The following is a 20,186-nucleotide window of genomic DNA, read 5'->3' as shown; positions in this document are numbered from 1 at the left end:
TTTGTAACTTGTGACACTTTTTTTTATTTGTGAAGTAATTGTACCTTAATCTGATTTTGTAACTTGTGACACACTTTTGTAACTTGTGACGCTACAATTCTTAACAAATAAATATCTAATCTTGTTTTAAACCACAGCGCAACATCTAAAAGATACACTGCAAAGATCAAATGCGGTCACTATTGGATCCAATGCCATCACAATAGGTTCACAAGCAGCTGAACCAGTTCCTTTAAACATTGCTCATGAGACCCGACGCACACGCGAAATGTTTGGAAGGCGTGGTATGTTCCGAATAAGAAACCACACAGCAAATCTACAATCTCTAAAAGTTTCAGATGTTTTTCCAGCCGCCAAACGAAATGCAAGCGAAGAAGCGCAGGTGCGATGTAACAATCAACATGCAATAGATGCTTATATTAGAAAACACGGAAATGTTGTAGGTGTAAGTGGCATTGCGGGTATTGGCAAATCTACACTTGGCAAACAGCACATGAAACTATCCGTTGGAATTTTGGCTGACCGTAACAACAACGGATTTTCCTTTCATCCAGTTCTCCGAAATTTTGACTTCAACAGAGAAATAAGCGTCCTTGAGTTTCTTTTGCGTTCCTCAGATCCTAGCTGGGAGCATTCGCCACCTAGTGATCGTGAGCTGTTGAAAATCATCAGTAATTCACCGAATGTTTACATCACAATGGACGCCCTGGATGAAGCAAGGCTTGAAAATCTATCTTTGGAGGTTCCCACAATTGGTCTGTTTGACAAAGCAACACCCGACGTCATCTTTAAGAACTTACTAGCCGGCAACATTTTACCCAACGCTTTTAAGATGCTCATATCACGACCGGGTGCTTACCACGATTTACATCCAGACTACAAACCCCACTTTACCGTCAAGGTTCTTGGCCTCAGTGAGGAATCGCTCGAGCTTTTGTTCCAAAGGCTTTGCGTGAATCAGCAAGAGTGTGAAAAGCTCAAAAATATCCTTGCAGTCAACCCGTTGGCCAAATCGTTGTGCTCTGTTCCTGTGTTTGCCAAGTTAATAGTACCCTATGCCCTGAGACAAAACGCAAGTCAGCAGGTATTTTCGATCGCTGATGTGTTCGCTTCGTTTGTGGTGGATTGTTTCCGTTCACCAACCTTCTGTGGAAATCGCGAAGAGTTTTTTAAGCTTTCCGAACTGGCCCTGCGAGGAATGTTAGATGGCAAGCTAATCTTTTCCCTCTACGACCTGGAGCAATCACACATTGACTTCAAGTGTCTAGATGACTTCATTAGCACCCAAGTAACCTTAAACGAACTGGACGTGCGAATAATGGATGGAGACAAGCAGTACTACTTCTCTCATCTCACCTGGCAAGAATTTTTTGCAGCACTGCAATTAATGTACATGGTTCCGCTTGAAGATTTTTCTGCCATGCTCCAGAGAATGAGAAATGACGAATGGGAGATGGTTTTCCGTTTTCTTTTCGGCTTGCTAAATCAACAGGTGAAGCGTAAGCTAATAAACTTGTTCCCTCACCTGGCGCAAGTTGACATCACCCCGAAAGTGGAATTGCTGAAGCGGCACACTTTACTTATGGCCCAGAGGTACTCTCTGGAATCGCTAAACGACTTTCCAGTGCCACTTGACACTCTCTTTGATCGTGATTCCCAGCTCGCCTGGACTGACTTCAGGAATCGGCCAGACGATACCCGTCTATTCAGGCTCTGCTGTTTGGCTCTTGAATCCAAAGATGCCAGCATCACAAGCGCAGTTGCCGCATCTCTTCCGGATATGATTCTCATCTCGAGAGTTCTCCTCCCAACCGATGTGTCAAGCTTGATACATGTGCTGCGCAAGATCACAAACAGAAGGATCAAGATAAATATCGGTGCTTTCTATGAACCTGCAACATTTATTGGAGATGGACTGAAGATCTTCTTAGAAGGAATCTCACACACAAGGCACAAGGTGATATATATATATATATATATTATATACTATAAAAACTGGTTTAACTGAGGTAAATATGTTCACTTATGTTAAGTTTGAAATTAAGCGATCCAACAAATCATGCTTACATATTTGCGCTTATCCTTTCTAGGCAAATAAAACTTACACATTTAAGTATTGTTATTTATATGATCAGTAAGATTTAGTAATATGGTGCTAATTCAAAAACAATTACTCCAAAATAAATAATACTAAACCAACTTGCACTAAATTATGTCAATGCTTGATGAATTCGTTGATTTGAAATTGTAATATTTTGCTTTGTTACAGATCCGCAAGTTTCACATCAAGGAAGCGAACTTTGACGGTCACCTTGTTAATCTCATTGCCGATCACGTTCCAGAAATGCTTGAAATATCGCTGCAGTCATGTGATTTAACGAGTCAACACCTGACTGTTATAGAAAGGAGCTTGCAGAGACACCCGACAAAGGTAAAAATATGGCTGGGCCAAAGATCGCTGAAACTAATTTAAAAGGATCACCATATCTATTTTATTAGTGGTTAATTTTTTTCCATCAATATTATTTTTTTATCGTTTTTTTAATTGTATTATAAATGTAAAAATTTATGAATTCCTAATTATCTATATTCATTCCAATTAGCCTGTCATTTTTCTGTTTTTCAGTCATGTATTTATTTCATTTTGTGTCATATTCTCTGCAAGTGTTTTGCAGTTGCAAATTAAATAGATCAAACAAATAAAACACTTATTGCAACTAAATAGCAATAAATTCTAATTATTATTTTATTTATTTGTTATACATAAATAAATAATATAATGTATTGTTATACAAAGAGTCGGTATTCAATTAAAATATGGTACTGTCAGATAATTGTTCTGTGTTTTAATATTTTATATTTGCAATTAAATATAATTGTCCTTAATTTATGGAATTAGTTTGTTGCTGATTTCTTTTTACAAACTACTGTATTTCATTGCTTAAGGTGGCCACTTTCGTACTGAGAGGCAACAAAATGACAGAGCAATCAATCCAGGTGGTGGCGCACTGTGTCGGCAAAACGGAACGCCTTCACTTGCAAGGTTGCGAAGTCACCGCCAATCACATGCAATTGCTGTCCGAAAGCATTCAAAGAAATCCAGTTGCGTATTGTTATTATTTATCTAGCTTAGCTATGTTGTTTTGAAAACCTGCAATATTATTGTAGTTTATGTGAGGCAAAGTGTTTCATACGGAAATACTTTTAGTAACTTGGCTATTATCGCTATATATTAAAAAACAGTTTAGCAACAATTTTATTTGGTTTATAGGCTTTCAAACAAATAATGACGCATTTCTAATTGGAAACATATCGTGTTGTGATTAGGCTTGTTCGAAGTTCACTGATAGCAATGTGTATAACATGTACTCGAGTCACAATGGCAAAAACACACGCAAGAAAAAGGCAATTGTACGCTTTGTCGTCGGCGGTGTGGTAACTCGAGTGTAACGTTGATTAGTTCACCCTTTAGGCATGTTACACCCGGCATGCAGGAAAGAGACTGCATGCATTGAGTTGCCAAATGTCATATTATTACTAATTTTGAGTTGGATATATTTTTTGCACATGCTGAAATTTAATGGTCTCATAGCTTTACCAATGCGCTCTAATAGAAATATTTATTCATTTCATGCAGATAAACTGGATGAGTGTAGGAAGCAACCATCTCGGATCTGAAGGAATTGACCATTTGGCAAGATGCATCCATAACATCCATGGTGTTTCGGTCCGTGATTGTGGATTCACTGGCAGCCACCTTAGAAGCTTGGCTGATGCAGTAGCTGTGATGCAGCAACGGGTACGCCCTGCTTGTTACATTCCTCATGTTTTGCTTTCCAAACAATTAATAATTTATATGCTTTGCAGCAATGTGTAATTATTTAATTTTATTGGTACAATATAATAGAACAGCGGTTCTCAACCGAGGGCCACGGTTGAGAAACCCTGCACTAGAACAAGTATATTAAAAAATTGAGTTTACATCAATAAAATATTCTATGTTATTAGTAAGACAAACCAGCAGCATTCAGAGGGGACAACCAAATTCAAATTGTTAAATGATTAACTGATTTTGGTTAGCCCCATGAAGGCTCCTGGTGTCCTAGACTATGTGTGCCGCCAGTTGGTCAGTATGACTTTGAAAGGCTGGATTGCAGTTGTGCACACATGCAGAGCTGAGAAGTCGGTAAAAAATACCCTGAGTCCGACTACGGTCAATTGTGCGATTTCGTTGAGTCCCGAGTCCGGCTCTTACTCTACAGCCTGTATTCCACCAATTTACATAACTAAATAACATGGGTATTGTGCAATGCACTTATAGGCGTGCCATATAATCATCCACCCACAATACATAGTGGAAAATATTCCACCATCTGCTATTCCACCTTTACAATTTCCAGTTTATGGCCATATCAGTTTTAAAGTTGGGTACTGCACATGTTGGACTATGGACTCTGGTAGTTTTACATGGTATTACTCGATTTCCGAGACCGACTCCGCAGCCCTGCACACCTGTGTACTATTTCAGTTCACTCAATATGGTTTGAGTTTGTTTTGAAACTTTAATGGAGTAGATTTAGGTGGCCTACGTGCGACTTCTAAATGAGCTAATCCTAATTACCTAACTCTACATTACTTTCAAGAAAGGCAGCGGAGTCCATTAAAAACAACCAGGGACTTTCAAGTCTGACTCTAGCTGGAAAAAAAAGTTGAGTCTGACTACCTTTCAATTTGAAAGCCCTGGTTCTAATTCCACCCATATAAATAATATGGATATACAGCAGTCCACTTATAAAGCTGTCTCATCTTCCCAAAACCATGGTTCGAAAATGTTTTATCATCTGTCATTCCACCTTTAGAATTACAAATTGATGCCTTATTGATTTTAATTTGATACTATGCATACGCAGGTCTTGGGTAGCCTTACTCAAGTTCTAGTTCCGACTCTAGAGAAATAAGCCTGGTCCTGACTTCTAGCAACCTTGCTTCCAAGTTATGTATTACTTTTCTTGATATAAAAGTGTTCTGTTTCAGATATATTTGCTCTATTTGGGTGAGAACAACATCGGAGTTGAAGGCCTGAACTATTTGTCGAGATGTGTCCACAATGTTGAGCAGCTCGAACTAAATGAAAGTAACATTATGGGACATAACCTGGAGCTTTTGTCAGCTGCGATTGCTCGAATGGATCACAGTGTAAATATATTTCACAAATAAGATTTTTTGTACTCTTGTTGATTTTGTACTATTTTTGTAGAAAATGATAGTATATTTGATATTTTGCTAATACTCTTACAAAGTGGTATTGCTGTATTTTTACGGCAATTTTCTGGTATTCAAATGACTTAAGTCAATGACTTGACTTATATTGAGTCGTTTGGACAAATAGCTTTGACTTAAGCCTTGTGTACAAATGACTTGGGTTGAAACAAGGTATTTTCCTTTAAGAAATTTGTTTTTTTCTCTTAGTTGGGTAAATTTAATTTTTTTTACTTACCATCTTGGTTTTATGTCAACGCTCTGACTTATTGTTTCTCACAAAGACTTGATTTATAATTTAGTTATTTTTCCAATACATATTTTTAAACTTACATAGCGGGTTTTTCTTAATAAATGCAAGTACTAAGTAGTTTTCTTATTGCAAGTCAACATTTTACACAAGCTGAAAGCTAAGTTTGGCTGTTTGTGTTTTCTCATTTGCAGATCAAGAGCCTCACTCTAAATGAGAACAACATTGGACACGAGGGCATGAACTTTCTGGCCACCTGTGCTCACAACATAGAGATGCTTTGGCTGTACGATTGCAACATTGTTGGCGCCAACCTGAACCAGTTCACCCTTGCAGCTGCTGATATGCCCCAATCGGTGAGTGATTAGTTCTAAAAAAAGTGTGTAAACTTATCGAAATGTTGTTTTCGCATGTTTCATGACAGTGGTAGAATGACTTAAGTCACTTCTGTGTCTTTTAGACAAATAACATTACATTGGTATTATAATGTTTCTCAATTTTTATTAGGTTTACATTTATTTTTTTTGTCCAGGGCTTGACTTGCCATTTTTCGGCAATGTCTTAGTTTTGGCTTTCTGCTAATAAATTGACCTGAGCTCAAGTCATTTAAAATTGAGTGGTGTACAACATTGTGACATGGGGTTAAATTTGTTATTGTACCATTCCAACACAAACATACATTTGGGTTTAAATAATTACTGTGATTTTTTGCTCACTTTCGAGTTACTCTTTAAAGGTTGAAACATTCTTAAATCGTTTTGGTCCTAGTGAATGTTGTGAACCTTTGCTCATGATTTGTCTAACATTTAATACTAAAATATTTCGGGAGTACTGTTATGACTAACATTGTAACTGACATGGAAAGGTAATTGTGATATTTTAGAATCAGCATCTTCATTTTACATTTTTACCAGATGAAATGGCTTGACCTTGGATGCAATTACCTTGGTTCTGCTGGAATGAATTTCCTTTCTCGCTGTATTCATCGAATCGAAATGCTTGAAGTGCATTGGTGCGATTTACAAGGTGCCGACCTAAGACCTTTGACAAGGGCTATTGCACAAATGGATCAACCAGTGAGATATTTCTCTTGTTTTTTAATTATATTATATTTGTATAAAACAGTGGTTCCCGAACTTTTTTGTCTGTAGCCAAAATTTAAGTTTCGCGAACACCGTTTGATCCAAAACATGGACAACTATAATAAAAGGTGGTATAATTTAGTGAATTTAGTCAATTCTTAGACAACAGTTTAAAATGGTTTGACGGCGCTTAAAACCACTGACCGATTTGGACTTGCTCAAAATTCACACTCTAACAGCTCAAAATTTATTTGCTACACTGTAAAATTTGATGTGTACAATGTGGATGGCTCTATATCTCTGCATAGTTGCAGGAATTGTGCTATATTTTATAAACTAAATGAATAAAGTTGGTAAAATAAACAGCTTATAACTACAAAAAAATCCTTGAGCAGATGAAGCTACTGAATGTCAGCTACAATGGATTGCGTGACCATGGGGCTTATCTTCTCAGCCACTGCCTTCACAACATAATTACCCTCGATGTTACAGAGTGCAATTTTACTCCAAGAGGAGTACAACTTATCACTGATGCTCTGGGACACCTCGATCAAGAACAAGTAAGTCTTTAAATTAACTTTTATCAAATAAATAATTCTATTGAACCATCATAGACCCAGACTTGGTCAACCAGATTTATTTTAGCTTTTTAATATTAGATTGGATTTAAAATTAGATCATTTCGTTTTTTCAAAACTAGATTAGAATTAGATCATTTTGAGTTTTCCCAAATTAGATTAGAATTACTAAATTGTTAAAAGAAGGTTTAGCAAGAATTTGAACTATAATTACATTTAATTTTTCACAATCAAATCGCAGTTTATTTTAAACAGAATGTAAATTGCCAATAATTCTGCGGTATTTTTTTATAGGTTTTGGATTTTAAGCAGCAAAATTTGCACAAGTCGTTGATTTAAATTCTTTGGTTTTGACTGAGAGACTAAATATGCCGTTGGACAAAAGTAGCATTTTTAGTAAAATCGGAATTAGATTAGAACTAGAGCTCACAGGCAATTCACAAATTAGATTAAAATAAGTCGCATTTTGCTCCCAATTCATTGAATTAGAAAACTAGAATTATCTAGTTGTTCAAGTCTGCATAGACCTACTGATTATAGAAAAAGGGGCATTTTTTATTATGATGTTTTGAAGTATTTATACTAAATAAAACACAAAGAATTTTAAATGAACGTTGATGGTTATTTTGTTTCATGTATAGCTTATGAACTAAACAACAGAAATAGAAACGGTGACAATTGTGAGGTACTTGCCAATGACTTTTTTACATAACTAGAAATTTGAGCGATTCTTGTATTATCACAATAAACTACTTTTTTTGAACATAAAAATGTTACGTGGGTCCTATGTTTCTGTTAAAAATAATCCTTTGTTTTTTAGGGTTGTACAGTTGTTGGACTGGGCAGTCAATAATCAATTTGAGATTCGTTCGTTTGAATGTTTTTTTTAACTATTGCGTACTGCTGTTGCATAATGTATCGCCTTGCTTCAGTTAGTTGAAACTTTGTTAGTAGTACTGTATTATTTCCTTTGCTTTATACAAGTTCAGGTAAACATGTGTTATTGAGATTTTGCTTCACATACTGTTACTGATCAATGCTCGTATGTCGAATATATAACATATTGCATGCCAAAACTACACCACAAAACAATTTTTGATTGCGGTTGTGTTAGTTGCTGTTTTTTTTTACCTGCTTTTGCAAGATAATCCTTCTGACAACCTAAAATCCTCTCGCTATTTATGTATGTTGCAATATCACACTTTCAGCATTTTTCCTTTTTTGTTTTTAGCGCCACACAATCTCACTTTTCATTAGTTGTACATGGTTCTTAAATGTTGCAGCTTGCCGTGTTTTCATTTTGTGACTATGCTTCGCATTTGTATTCTTTTTATGACTTTCTGAACTATCCATTTTTCCTGAATTTGCTTTTCTTTTTTACACTTGTTTGGTTTCGTTTTTGAATAAATGTATTATAGCTCTTTCTGCAGTGGAATATATGTTGAATAGAGTTGCCACTACTGAAGGACAAACATAAACACTAACAATTTATTTTAATCACAAACAAAACAATAAACAATTTATAGGTTAAATGAAACAAAGAATAAAGTCACAGATTCACAGTGTTTGTTACACAGACAAATTAATTTAGTTTTGTGTTATTGCTAATGTCCTACTTAACTAACCAAATTGAAAACACCAGGCATACTATACAAAAGTTTCAGCAAGCTGTAATAGCAAAATATATATGCTAATAATGGATCATGGGGTCAGCGCCAGAATCATAAAGGAAATAACACTTTTTTATCTATATTTTTTTCATTCTAAAGAACCTGAAATATTGGAACATTAAAGTATAGAACCAAATACATTTACAATTATCATCATATTTACTTTTGTTTATGATTGCTTGGAAATGATTTTGTGACTTCTAATGGTCCAAATTTCTCAAAATGTAGGATAACTCACATCAGCTTTTTTCTTTATATATAAAATGACTTTGTGTCATTCCTTGAAAATTATAGTAACTCAAACAGGAGATGAAGGGTACTTTCCTTCTTTCCCTTTAAGATTTTCTTTGTAGTAGCAATGGATTGAACTGATTTGAGTTTCCCTTAACCAGATGTGGTGCCTTTTCTTTAACATCATATCTATAGCTTGTTCTGGTAAACAATTATAGACCTAAAAACAAAACAAATATAACTTAGAAATAAATATCACCACTTCTTCCCCACTTAACACTTAATTTGCAACGGTTTAAGTGTTTTAATGACTTCAGACCTGTTTTCATATGACTTGACTTAGACTGAAGTCATTGTGTCAAACGATTTAGGTTAAAATCAAGTGTTTACTGCTATACTGTTAAATACAAATTGACCATGCTACCCAAAGATTGTAATGTCTACCTAATATGTCCAGTTTAATGAAAATCAATAACTGCATTTTTGCCATTAACTTCGCTGCAAGTAAAACATCAGTATAGGAGCCAAGCTACATATAGCTCTCGAGTAGAGGGTGGGCCATTGTAGATTGATATACTGGGTCGCCCTCAACCCATTGCCCCTAATAATATATGGTAAAGATTGAACACACACTGTTTTATTACAAAGTTTTTCAAGGTTATGTGCGTCCCAATATTGGCACAACCAAGAAAAAATGGCAGTCCATATGCATATTTATTACAACCAGTACCGTCATAAGGTAACAAGCGACGAGGGTTGCACTTCGCGTTCTGCCAGCTTTGCAGTGGACATAGACACTCTCCGATTTTTCCCGATGTTCAAGTATGAAGTTGACCCCTTTTTTCAGATTTGCCTGTGTTTACAATGCAAGATTACAACAACACAAATGCTTAGCAAAGGATCAATATATTTTAAAAGTTATATTAGGCCAGTGTAAATAAATGGAAAACAGTGCTGGTATAGAGTGGTATCTTAAAAATGAAAATACCAGAAAATAATCTGATAACAAATAATTAATTTCAGCTTAAACTCCACAACTAGACAAATGTTTTCGATAGTAGCTATAACAAAACAGTATCTTTTCCAAAAAAGGCTTGTTTTTCAATTTATTTTTTGTACAGTTATACAATCACTTCATGCATGTAATTACAATTTTTACATAAGATTTATCAACAAATTACCAAGCATGGTCACAAAATAACTTTAAAGTATACAGATAACTTTCAAAAGCATTTTGCATTTTACACTTGTCATTCAATGACGTTTAATGAATATCCCAAAAAAGTGTGATTTAAAAAATACAATTGCGTTAAACATTATATAAATCTTTTAGGGATTGCATATAGTCTTCTATGCGCACTTGCAGCCCTGAATTACTAGAAAATATGTTAGCGCCTGCAATAAGGTAAAGTGGGGATAGATAAGTTCTGTTTGTGCTGAAAACAAAATAGAAAAGCTCTGTCAAAAATGCAAGATCGAAATCCAATACTAGAGAAGTGATTATACTGGCCACATACGGACACCTAACTTTTTGGTGCAACCAAATAATTTTATTCCATGAACACTTGCCTGCGAGGGGGAAGCTATAAAATCGGGCGTCGAAAGCCGCAGGGCCCGGACTCCCCACAGGTTCCATTGCTCAGGGGAATTGACATGTTTCTGGACTTCAAACTCCTCGTTTAATGATATCACTCCACGTACACCTTGACTCTCAACCAAGTCTTGTGTCATTGACCTAAAAGGCAGGGCACCTAACAGCACTGTTTGGTCTATTCTTGAATACCATTGTCGCGAGGTAAACTTTTCCAAAAACAAATTGTAGGCAAGCGTAGGGTAAAACGCAATTTTCGAAAACGTTTGAGAACCTCCCATAATCTACAAGACTGAAAACATTAAAATGACACTTTAAAAAACTTGAATTTGCCTAATAACAAACACTATTTCAAATATTTTATATTTTTGACAAAATGAAAAACAGTTTCTGACATTTAAGTTTGGCTCAACTAACCAGAGCTAACTCACAAATACTGGCAGTTTTTTAAGAACTGCGAATGAAATGAGATTGTATTTACAACGCAAGGTTTGCTTGTTTCCGCTTGTCATATTACAACATTTATGCCGTTAATACGTCGGTAACAACAACGCAACTCTTTAACGCGTTGCTTGATCTCATCTAAATTTATTTTGATATTCTTTAAGGGGAATAACCCTGGTTGAAAACCTGCCGCAAAATTTTATTTTTTGATTTGAACATTTCCTTTTTAAACTAATTTTATTAAAACAAGAGTCAAACAGAGTAGAAACCGGTTTTAGACTGATTTCATCTGTCGCAACATATCGCAAACATTACAATGTGGTTGCAAGGAATTTAGGCCATAGATTTTTACTGAAAATTTTCCGTTACGACACATCGATTAAAAACAAAAATTCTCTGTGTAAACACAATATGACAAAGTGGCTTCTACAAATATTCCCACGCTAGATTTTGGAACAGCTTGCATATTAAAAGCTGGTTATTTGTTTGTGAAATGTGTGTGGACACGTGAAAAATATTTCGCATTTTTCAGAATACAAAAGCACGTTGGACAGCGAAATATTTGTCGCAACATATCGCAAACATTACAATGTGGTTGCAAGGAATTTAGGCCATAGATTTTTACTGAAAATTTTCCGTTACGACACATCGATTAAAAACAAAAATTCTCTGTGTAAACACAATATGACAAAGTGGCTTCTACACATCCAAACCGTAAAAAACCTAACCATTCTTGTGTTAACAGAATCTCATCCGATGAAAGTAGTATTTCACTTCGAATCAAATTATCTCCAACATATATTAAAATTTGGCCATGTTTGCAAAATATTTACGATTATATAGGATTGTCGCTAGGTACACTGGTTTGTCAACAGGCCGGTTAAGCTCAATCGTTTTAAAAAATAGGAATTTATCTAACTTTTCCTCTGTTTTGGAATTCGATTCCTTAGTAAATTTCAAACATTTCCAAATTACACTAAAATATAAGCTGTGCTGCAAACAGCCTGCCGCTTGATCATTTCAGATTATGTATTTTTTGGTTCAATGTCAACTTGACAAGCGTTTTCACAATATATGCGCGAACATTCAGAAGTTTGTTTTAGGTATCTTAATTTATTCGTAAGTAGCGATTTAAAATACTTTCTAGGGCTAGGCGATCAGCGCGTCTGATACATAGGCATTGTTTTTTTTTAGCAATTGTAGCATACTAAAACACTAAAACGCGGAAAAATGGACGATACCAGACATAACTACATGCGTTCGCTGCAAGTCAACTTTAAGTCGTTGTACCGACACACGAGCATCGCAATGGTTGGCTAGGCAAATAGGCCTAACATCATGCGCATTATGTTTAGTGAAGTTATAACATCATGCTTTATCGCCTACAACAGTGGTCGGCAAACTGTGGGCCGTGGCCCAAAATGTGGGCCACAGAGCAGCTTTTAGTGGGCCGCGAGTTACTTTTGAATAGCTTTGTGTTATAATGTAGTTGTGGGCCGCGTGATAGTCCATTGCACTTTATTTTAAAAGTTTGTGTGGCATAGAATTTTTAAAATTCAGCTTGGAAAGGCCCACATGCTAAATGTGGTCCTGAGAGCCTGTCAAACTATATTTTTTGCCAACTTAAACTGTATGTAATTGAAAAATTTTTCCATAAAGGCGCCGTGTATTATTTCACCCTAAAATCAAATATCCTGAATCCGCCACTGTTTAGTACCGGTAGTGGTTTTACGTAGTGGGCCTTCAATAACTCTGAAAAGAGTACTTTGGGCCGCGACAAAAAAGTTTGCCGACCACTGGCCTACAATATCATACTGGGCCTAGAAAGAGGTCATGTTCATTTACAAACTATATTTTTTGCTAGATTTTACTTGCCAAAGGCAAATCTTTTCGCGCTTTGCGCAAATTTATTTAAATGATAGGTCTACCCATTTTAGGCGAATCTTTTAGACCAAAGAAACCGGTGTAATATTTTCACCATTTATGTGTTGCACAAATCTAGAGCAGCAGTGTGCACTCAGGCTGTCTACATTGTACAAAATGCAATTTCCGCAATTATCTAGATAATGCAGTATTGCCTGTTAGCACAAATATGCAAGGTGCTTGTAATACAACAATTAAATTGTAAGTATTATAGGGCTAGGCTACAAAACTATTCAGGCTTTCAAACAAGATGACAATGCAAGTTTTTTGCGGTACGTGCGAAGTTTTACGTGTCGGTTCAGTCATTCAGCTGTGAACACATGCAGTGTCTATTGTCTATCATTTATACATATCAAGCAGCGTGCTGATTTTTGTGCCCAGCGCGTCAGATCTCCTTATAACGTAGAAAATTGGTTGAATTATGACTTCACGTTATGACGTAGCTTGTGACGTACCTACCACTACTCGTTGGCACGGACTACGCGCCGCCACTATTCCGATCACAGTCACCACGTCTTTAAGCCGGCGGTTGAAGGCTTTTAATTAAGCGCTCTGAATACACATCCTTCAATTCCGTTTGACTTATCATCGATGTTTGTGCATTATACTTTGCAGCAAATGTGTTAATAATTGAAGCAATTTATGATATGACATATAACCTGGGGTAGACGTTGAATATATTTGTTACCGGGACGTAAATAGTTTTCTTACCAAAACACATGAAAATTCCCAGATATGACTCAACAAAGTTACGCCATAACCCCGGGGACGTCCAAAACAAGGACCGGTAACTTTAGGTACCCTGAGGTTATCGTTCGGTGTTTATCACAATAATGCAACTGAAATCGAGTTTAAATACTTTAACGGAGATGGAGGGATGGACACGTACCATGGCCTGGTAAAAAATAACATATTTTAGTTTAGAACATGTTTTTTATCGGTACGTCGTTTCTGCAACATTATTTTACTGGTACGCCGTTCCGGACCGTCCGCCTTACTTTCACCGCTGCATATGACATCATCAGGGCGGATCTAGGATTTTTGTTGGGGAGCATAATACATTCAGTTATAACGTCACAAAGTTACGTTATGACGTGACGTAATCAACAAATAAACTGAAACACTCCTGCTCACTTTGTTATCATTAGAACAACCGTATTTTCTTGTACTGCGACAAGGGGTAGTGTACAAAGTTGTCCCTTTTTGCATCACAAAGCCACAAATCCACAAAGCCAGGACTAATTCGCGCCAGAAAGCCCTCCTAACTACCGCTAGCGGCGGTGCAGACTTGAATTAGCCTAAGCAAGGGCCTAAGTATGTTTGACTATTACTTATTTCGCGCTTAGTCGTGAGATTCCATGTGTAAGCCTTACTGTGTCACTTACGGTGCTTTTTGATGAAAGTACTTCGCCCTAATAAATGCCGCAATAAATTAACGTTTTCTAAAAGTTGTACAACCGAATGTCCCAGTAAAACGTCTTTAAAGAACTAAATACACAATTGCATTTGCAATTTTAATCTCAAATGTGGACCTGATCGTGTTGGTAAGGCATGGCGTTCAGGGCTATATCTGAAGTCTATAATTTTGGGCTAGACTTGACTTTTCGCCCTCCCTGTATAGGTTTTGTGTCTTGATGTACTGTATGGCTATGCTAGTAGAGTAATGCAAGAGCAACGTTTATTATAGGCTGTGTTAATTAACACTATGTAATTTCCTCAACACCAGCGGTTTGCGAAAGAGTTGGCCAGTCCGCATTCTGGAATATTTGCACACATAAGATAATTTATGAGCAATCTATTAATAAGTTGGCGCTGGTCTAAAATCCTACCACGTTGTTAAAACGATTATTAAAGCAACAAACAATGTTTGGGTTAGGGTGCGATTTAGCGTTTGGATGAGGGTGGGTCAAGTATTAATATACCTGTTATTTATTGCATACCCACCCAAACCCGCACCCCAGGCCAAATAATATGTGCATTGTGGTAAGATTCTAGACCAGCCCCATAAATTTCACTTCTACATTTTGAAAGTGGGTTGTGCGCTTGTCTGGAATCCTACCACTTTTTTCACAGTAATGAAACAGTTGTCAACGTTGAAATTGTGAAGGATAGATAAATTGTGGAGAATTTTATTAAATAAAAATCATTGACCCACCTGAACCCAACACTATCCCGCATCCAAACTTAACTGATATGCATTGAACAATTAGTTGTGTGGTAGGATTCTAGACAACTATGAATCTTAGAAGTAAAGTATAAAAACCTTGATTGCATACGTAAATTTAGCAGTTTACACCCAAATCTTGGCAAAAAGTGCCACGAAGTACAGACTGGGGTGCCTCTTTAACTTAAAATTGTGTTATTAGTATATTTTTTTCCAATACAGGATTACTAAGTCTTATACTGTTAATAGTTAACTACAAAGGTTAACTTTGCCAAACGATTTACTTCTGCAATCAAATCAAAAACAATTATAAAATTCCATGCAAAAAACATATACATTTTTACTCAAGGAATTTACACTTCATTTGTAAGCCATAAACAACAAAACTCTTTTCATAATGAGAATGAGACAAGATGGACTTAGTTATTTATTAATGAGGTTATTTTTTGGCTGCTACCTTATCCTGCAAGGAATTGCTCAAACTGATTTGTTAGGACGTCGCTACTTCCCTACCTTGCATAAGCACTTTGTAAGTATAAAAGTTGCATTGTGTTTAAGGTTTGATCTTTTACATACTGATTTAAGGGGCTTTATCAACATGTAGATTTTTTGTCATTTCATTGTACAAATATGGTATTTTACTGTATATCAGTCATTAGATTTTAATGAAATAGCCATGTTTTATATGATATGATGTTGTACTTATTTAATTTATCCCTTAGCATGGTATAATTTTCGAACTAAAAAAATTCACTTTTTTAAGGAAGAGCACTATGATGAAGATTACTATTATTCCATTCCATGGAAGACAATTGGTTTGGACATAACCAAAAACACATTCAGACAAACCATAGGATTCCTTCTACTATCTGCAGGTCACTTAAAATAAAGATTTATTTACTATTATTCAGCAAATGTTGTGCTATTGGCTTAAGAGAAAGTTTGATTGTCTGATATGACTTTGTTGTCTATATTTTGTCTTTGTTCTTCAACTGTGTGGAAAAAACGTTTTGTTTTTCTTATGGCCTAATTTTTGACATAAGGGCTCCATAAAAATCTATTTATTTAAATTTTCCAATATTAACATAAGACAAGATGATCACATGCATAAAAATCTCCAGATTTCCCCGAGATTTTAATACTTCTTTTATTACATAAAATTAGTCTCTGGTTAAAAGCCACTAAAAACATCTAAAATGGCCGATTTAGTGAAATCGACTCATATGACATCTTATCTTGAAGGAGTTCTTCTCATCACTGGTCGGCATCTAAAGTTTGCCACTGGTTATATGACCGTGATTGCAGCCTGGTCTGTATATGCTCATGTTTTGGCCGAAGATCCCACTTACTACGTTGTCTGCGGCGCTCTCATTGGCGTGTTCATGTTACTGATGACTCTTGCAGAGCCAGAAGTATTCAAAGAAAAATATGAATAACTTGAATATTTGTTGAATGTCGTTACAATTCGGAGTAGTTTTATCAATTTATTTTGAATTATCTTTACAAATGTAACTACAACTGATCAAGTGCTTTTTTGTTTTCATTAGAAAACTAATAATGTGTGTTTTTTATTGTATTCCTACTAGCAAAGTTATATATTACTTTGCGTTAGGTAAAGTTTTGATTTATTTCATAGTAAACTGTAAATATACCTCTTGTTAGTTTGATTTTCTTACCAACTTTTTATCAGGGCTTTATACAAGTTTTACAAAATTTAATATACCTTATGCATTTGTGTTTTTAAATGCCCCACATTTAATTTGTATTTTATGCTTTTTTTAATATAATGTGATTATTTTTTTGTAAAGTTATGTTCCGCTAACCATTTGTTTATTTACATATGAAGTTTTTTGCTTTTCCTTGTGATTTTATTTGTCTGTGATAAAGTATAAGAAATGCTGCACACTAACATTATACTAAATAAGTTTTTGTTATGTGACATTCAGGGTGTTTTGTTATGCTTGCACTAATCAAATGTTTCTCTTGAAAGTGCCTTATCAGGTTTTAAAAACGTTACTAATTTTTATGTATAAAAATGTTTTTTGTTTTTTGGCAAACTTTTAATGTTGTGAGTTGTACTTTTATCTGGATCTGACCTGAGGCAATATGGTTTTAGTGTTAAAAAGTTACTCTTGATAATTGTCGATTCTTCTAGGTAATTTCTTAGTGGTGTTCCTATGTAACTGATATTTAATTGAATTGTGCAAATGAAATGCTGCTTCATTCTGACATCGCAAGACTTGTGTTGGGTAAGCATAGGCAGCAGTAGTAGGTTACTATTTGGCAAGTCTCATAACACAAAGTAGAGTGTCGCAAGAATAATTTTTTTAGTTAATACTGTTTTAAAAAAAGTTTTATATGCTTTAATCAATCCTAAAATTCAAATTTGAAAGAGATTGAAAACTGTGCATTTTGCAATTATATTTGTACATTTTTTCACTATTTCATGTAGCCACTGGTGTGCAAAACCCAGAGTAGTGTGATTTGTATAAATTTCTTTTTAATATTGTGGCCTTATCTCACCAGGTTATTTGGCCCAAGAAAACCTCAACCAATCATACACAACATTTTTAAATGAAAGCCCACATCTGCAGAGCATCAAGCATCTACTTCAAGGTTGTGTAATACATGTCAGCACTATATATATGATAACTTAGAATAAAACTATTTTAGGTGTTTGCTTCATGTTATGACAGGTAGTAGACATTTATCTTTTTATGAGTTGGTTCATTAAAAAATGAAAAACTTTGTACACCCTAACAGTATGTTAAGAGGTTTAGACACTTCCGTAACTACAATAGCGAGTGAAAAGTTTATTACTTGGGTGAAATAGTTGGCAGTCACTTAAATTTAGCGGTCTTCAAAACACCTTTTAAATAAATGATCATGCCTAATATGGTCATGTACTTCTTGACTGTTATAATAATCCTTTCTGTGAAATGGTATTTTAGATTAAATGTGTGTACTGTACTGAACAACTATATATTGTTAATAGTTTAAGCTGTACTCCAAACAGACATTATAATAAGAATTTTTCAATTCAGGGCCTTCGTCGATGTATGTTTCAACGCTCAACATATTTGGAAAAACACTTTGCATCATTCTGGACGAGTACAGTACAATGAAAGAAACAGAAGCTACGTACTTGCGGTCCCATAGAAACGAGGGACAAAAAACACATATCACACAACTGTGGGAGAAACTCGAAGAGTCCATTACTGCTTTACGGTAAATATTTGTTAACCAGTTAATGTTTATATAAGTTCTTTAAAACTAATAGCTTAAAGCAAATTATAAACTTACCTCAATTGGGCTTTGTTTAGTAATAATTTTTGACATAGTCGTGACTTAAGTCCCAGTTAATACACTTGTAAAATTACTCAAGTCACAGTCGAGTCCCAATTAAGTCTTTACTTACCTAATTATTGTTCCAGTCCAAGTCATTGCCATAGCAAGTCAATTCCAGTCAAATTGATTGGTATCACAAATAAATGTTAAACTTTAAGATCAGTAAATTAACTTCTTCCAAGCAATATTCCCCACAGCAAACACCAAAATCATAGCCAATAGCAAGAGACTTGTGTTAATATCTAAAATTAGGCTAAATAACCCCTTTTTGCAAAAATGGTTTTTCAATAAAATACCTAGATTTATGAAAGTAATTTGCCTAAATGACTTAAGTTTAATTGAAGTCATTTGTTTGTACACTACATCAAAAAGTAACCATTCCCCAAAACTTTGCCCCGACATATTTTGGGAATTTGTGAACACAAATGCGAAATATCTGTCTTTTGTTTAACAGGTCCCACCAAATTGCATCTTTGGTAGATCAACAGTCGCATCCAGATAATGAACTTGCGTCAATACACCCAGGTTTGTATTCTTTGTGTAATTCCTAATAAATTTCTGTCAGTTTTTATCTCATTCTTTCAATTACCTAGTAGTAACGACTCCAAATCTGCGAAGGATGTCTCCTTTTCGAGCTGGCAGCAGAAATAAAGTGACTCGCCTTGTTTTGAAAAATGGCAAGTAAAGAGTTTGATGTTGATTGGCCTAATTATGAATATTGCAACATTGTGCAGACGCAGACCTGTCTTATTTGTATTTTTTTGCTATCAAACAGGGTTTTATTTTTTGATGTAATGGAGATAATAAAGTTGTGTAACACTTTTCTGAGCTGGGTATATATATTTTTTCTACCGTATTTTAGTGAAAATTGGTGTTTGTTTGTGTGTTTTATCTGTATACAGTTTGGCTTTCGCAACTGCTAAGAACTATAAAAGGCACTTTTCATCTAAGTAGTTAAAAAAAGTATTAAATATTTTTAGAGACTGGAAAAAAAAAATTGAAAAACCTAGTAGGCGCTTTCTGACCGCCAAAACTCGTGAAATACACTGTCTGTATGTAAAAAACTTTACCTTAAAATGTTCTTTTAATTCTTTATTGTTGATATGTGTTACCTTCACCTACATTTTATTCTCTATATAAGTTTCTATATTAATATGCTGATTTAAATTTTGAGTGTTGTGTATATGTAACAAAACAAATTTATATATTTCAGTTGGACGACGAGTAAGATCAAAAATCAGGCCCTTATTGCCATCGCAAATAATTCAAAATATTGATGCGCAACAAACTTCTCGGATACCTCCGGTCACTCAAGCAAATCAAGTTTTCTCAGCGCCTGATACAAATGTCCATGCCAGTTCTGTTCCTACCTTGGATATCAACAGTAGGTTAAACTGTTTATTTTGGTGGTGACTTACAATTATCCCATTTGCATTTCAATAATATTGTAGGTTTCGTACTTGTTTTTTTTTTTTTTTTTTTTTTTGTTATTTTATAGTTGTTTGTCTTTTTAAACTGCAAAAATATGAACTAAGCATTTTTGAATGGTCTTGCGTAACACAATAATATAACTGATTTGTGTTCTCCTGGTCGCCAGTCTAACATTAATAAGACAAAATGAAAGACACTAACGCAGTACTTGATAC

General features: G+C 35.1%; 3 protein-coding genes across 4 annotated transcripts in view; 2 read left to right on the top strand and 1 right to left on the bottom strand.

Annotated features, from left to right (window-relative positions):
* LOC146138676 (NACHT, LRR and PYD domains-containing protein 14-like) overlaps positions 1-8,591 on the top strand; it is a 31,609-nt gene extending 23,018 nt beyond the window's left edge. The window contains exons 1-9 of one of the 2 annotated variants that reach the window (XM_083394060.1): positions 210-1,957; positions 2,270-2,431; positions 2,947-3,102; positions 3,638-3,799; positions 5,035-5,196; positions 5,704-5,865; positions 6,424-6,585; positions 6,987-7,151; positions 7,990-8,591. In XM_083394060.1, coding sequence (XP_083250186.1) covers positions 269-1,957; positions 2,270-2,431; positions 2,947-3,102; positions 3,638-3,799; positions 5,035-5,196; positions 5,704-5,865; positions 6,424-6,585; positions 6,987-7,151; positions 7,990-8,022 — 2,853 coding nt within the window. In that variant the 5' untranslated portion in view covers positions 210-268 and the 3' untranslated portion in view covers positions 8,023-8,591. Of the gene's footprint in view, positions 1-209; positions 1,958-2,269; positions 2,432-2,946; positions 3,103-3,637; positions 3,800-5,034; positions 5,197-5,703; positions 5,866-6,423; positions 6,586-6,986; positions 7,152-7,989 lie in introns of those variants that run through there. The other variant, XM_083394059.1, reaches the window with a different exon arrangement.
* Positions 8,592-8,696: 105 nt separating this feature from the next.
* Positions 8,697-10,945, bottom strand: LOC146138675 (phosphatidylglycerophosphatase and protein-tyrosine phosphatase 1-like). The gene is made up of 3 exons (XM_083394065.1): positions 10,640-10,945; positions 9,801-9,923; positions 8,697-9,290 (listed from the first exon to the last, which is right to left on the bottom strand). The coding sequence occupies exons 1-3, from the start codon at positions 10,940-10,942 to the stop codon at positions 9,138-9,140; spliced, it is 579 nt and encodes a 192-aa protein (XP_083250191.1). The 5' UTR covers positions 10,943-10,945; the 3' UTR covers positions 8,697-9,137.
* Positions 10,946-15,425: 4,480 nt separating this feature from the next.
* Positions 15,426-16,793, top strand: LOC146138674 (uncharacterized). Its single transcript, XM_083394067.1, has 3 exons — positions 15,426-15,721; positions 15,956-16,067; positions 16,435-16,793. Exons 1-3 carry the CDS (start codon positions 15,590-15,592, stop codon positions 16,626-16,628), a joined length of 438 nt encoding a protein of 145 aa, XP_083250193.1. The 5' UTR covers positions 15,426-15,589; the 3' UTR covers positions 16,629-16,793.
* Positions 16,794-20,186: the final 3,393 nt, after the last annotated feature.

Source organism: Ascidiella aspersa, chromosome 7 (assembly GCF_963924565.1).
Source record: "Ascidiella aspersa chromosome 7, kaAscAspe10.2, whole genome shotgun sequence".
NCBI lineage: Eukaryota > Metazoa > Chordata > Ascidiacea > Phlebobranchia > Ascidiidae > Ascidiella > Ascidiella aspersa.
Note: the sequence above shows the minus strand (reverse complement) of the source record. Positions and strands in the feature narration are given on the sequence as shown.

What these genes read in the sequence shown, in the direction of transcription:
- LOC146138675 (XM_083394065.1), bottom strand. Translation starts at nt 10,942, where the DNA reads ATGGGAGGTTCTCAAACGTTTTCGAAAATTGCGTTTTACCCTACGCTT. An exon ending in TTATAGCTTCCCCCTCGCAG is followed by an intron (nt 9,924 to 10,639) that starts GCAAGTGTTCAT and finishes TTGTAAACACAG; the next exon opens with GCAAATCTGAAAAAAGGGGT. An exon ending in TCGCTTGTTACCTTATGACG is followed by an intron (nt 9,291 to 9,800) that starts GTACTGGTTGTA and finishes TTTTGTTTTTAG; the next exon opens with GTCTATAATTGTTTACCAGA.
- LOC146138674 (XM_083394067.1), top strand. Translation starts at nt 15,590, where the DNA reads ATGAGAATGAGACAAGATGGACTTAGTTATTTATTAATGAGGTTATTT. An exon ending in CTACCTTGCATAAGCACTTT is followed by an intron (nt 15,722 to 15,955) that starts GTAAGTATAAAA and finishes CACTTTTTTAAG; the next exon opens with GAAGAGCACTATGATGAAGA. An exon ending in ATTCCTTCTACTATCTGCAG is followed by an intron (nt 16,068 to 16,434) that starts GTCACTTAAAAT and finishes CTTATCTTGAAG; the next exon opens with GAGTTCTTCTCATCACTGGT.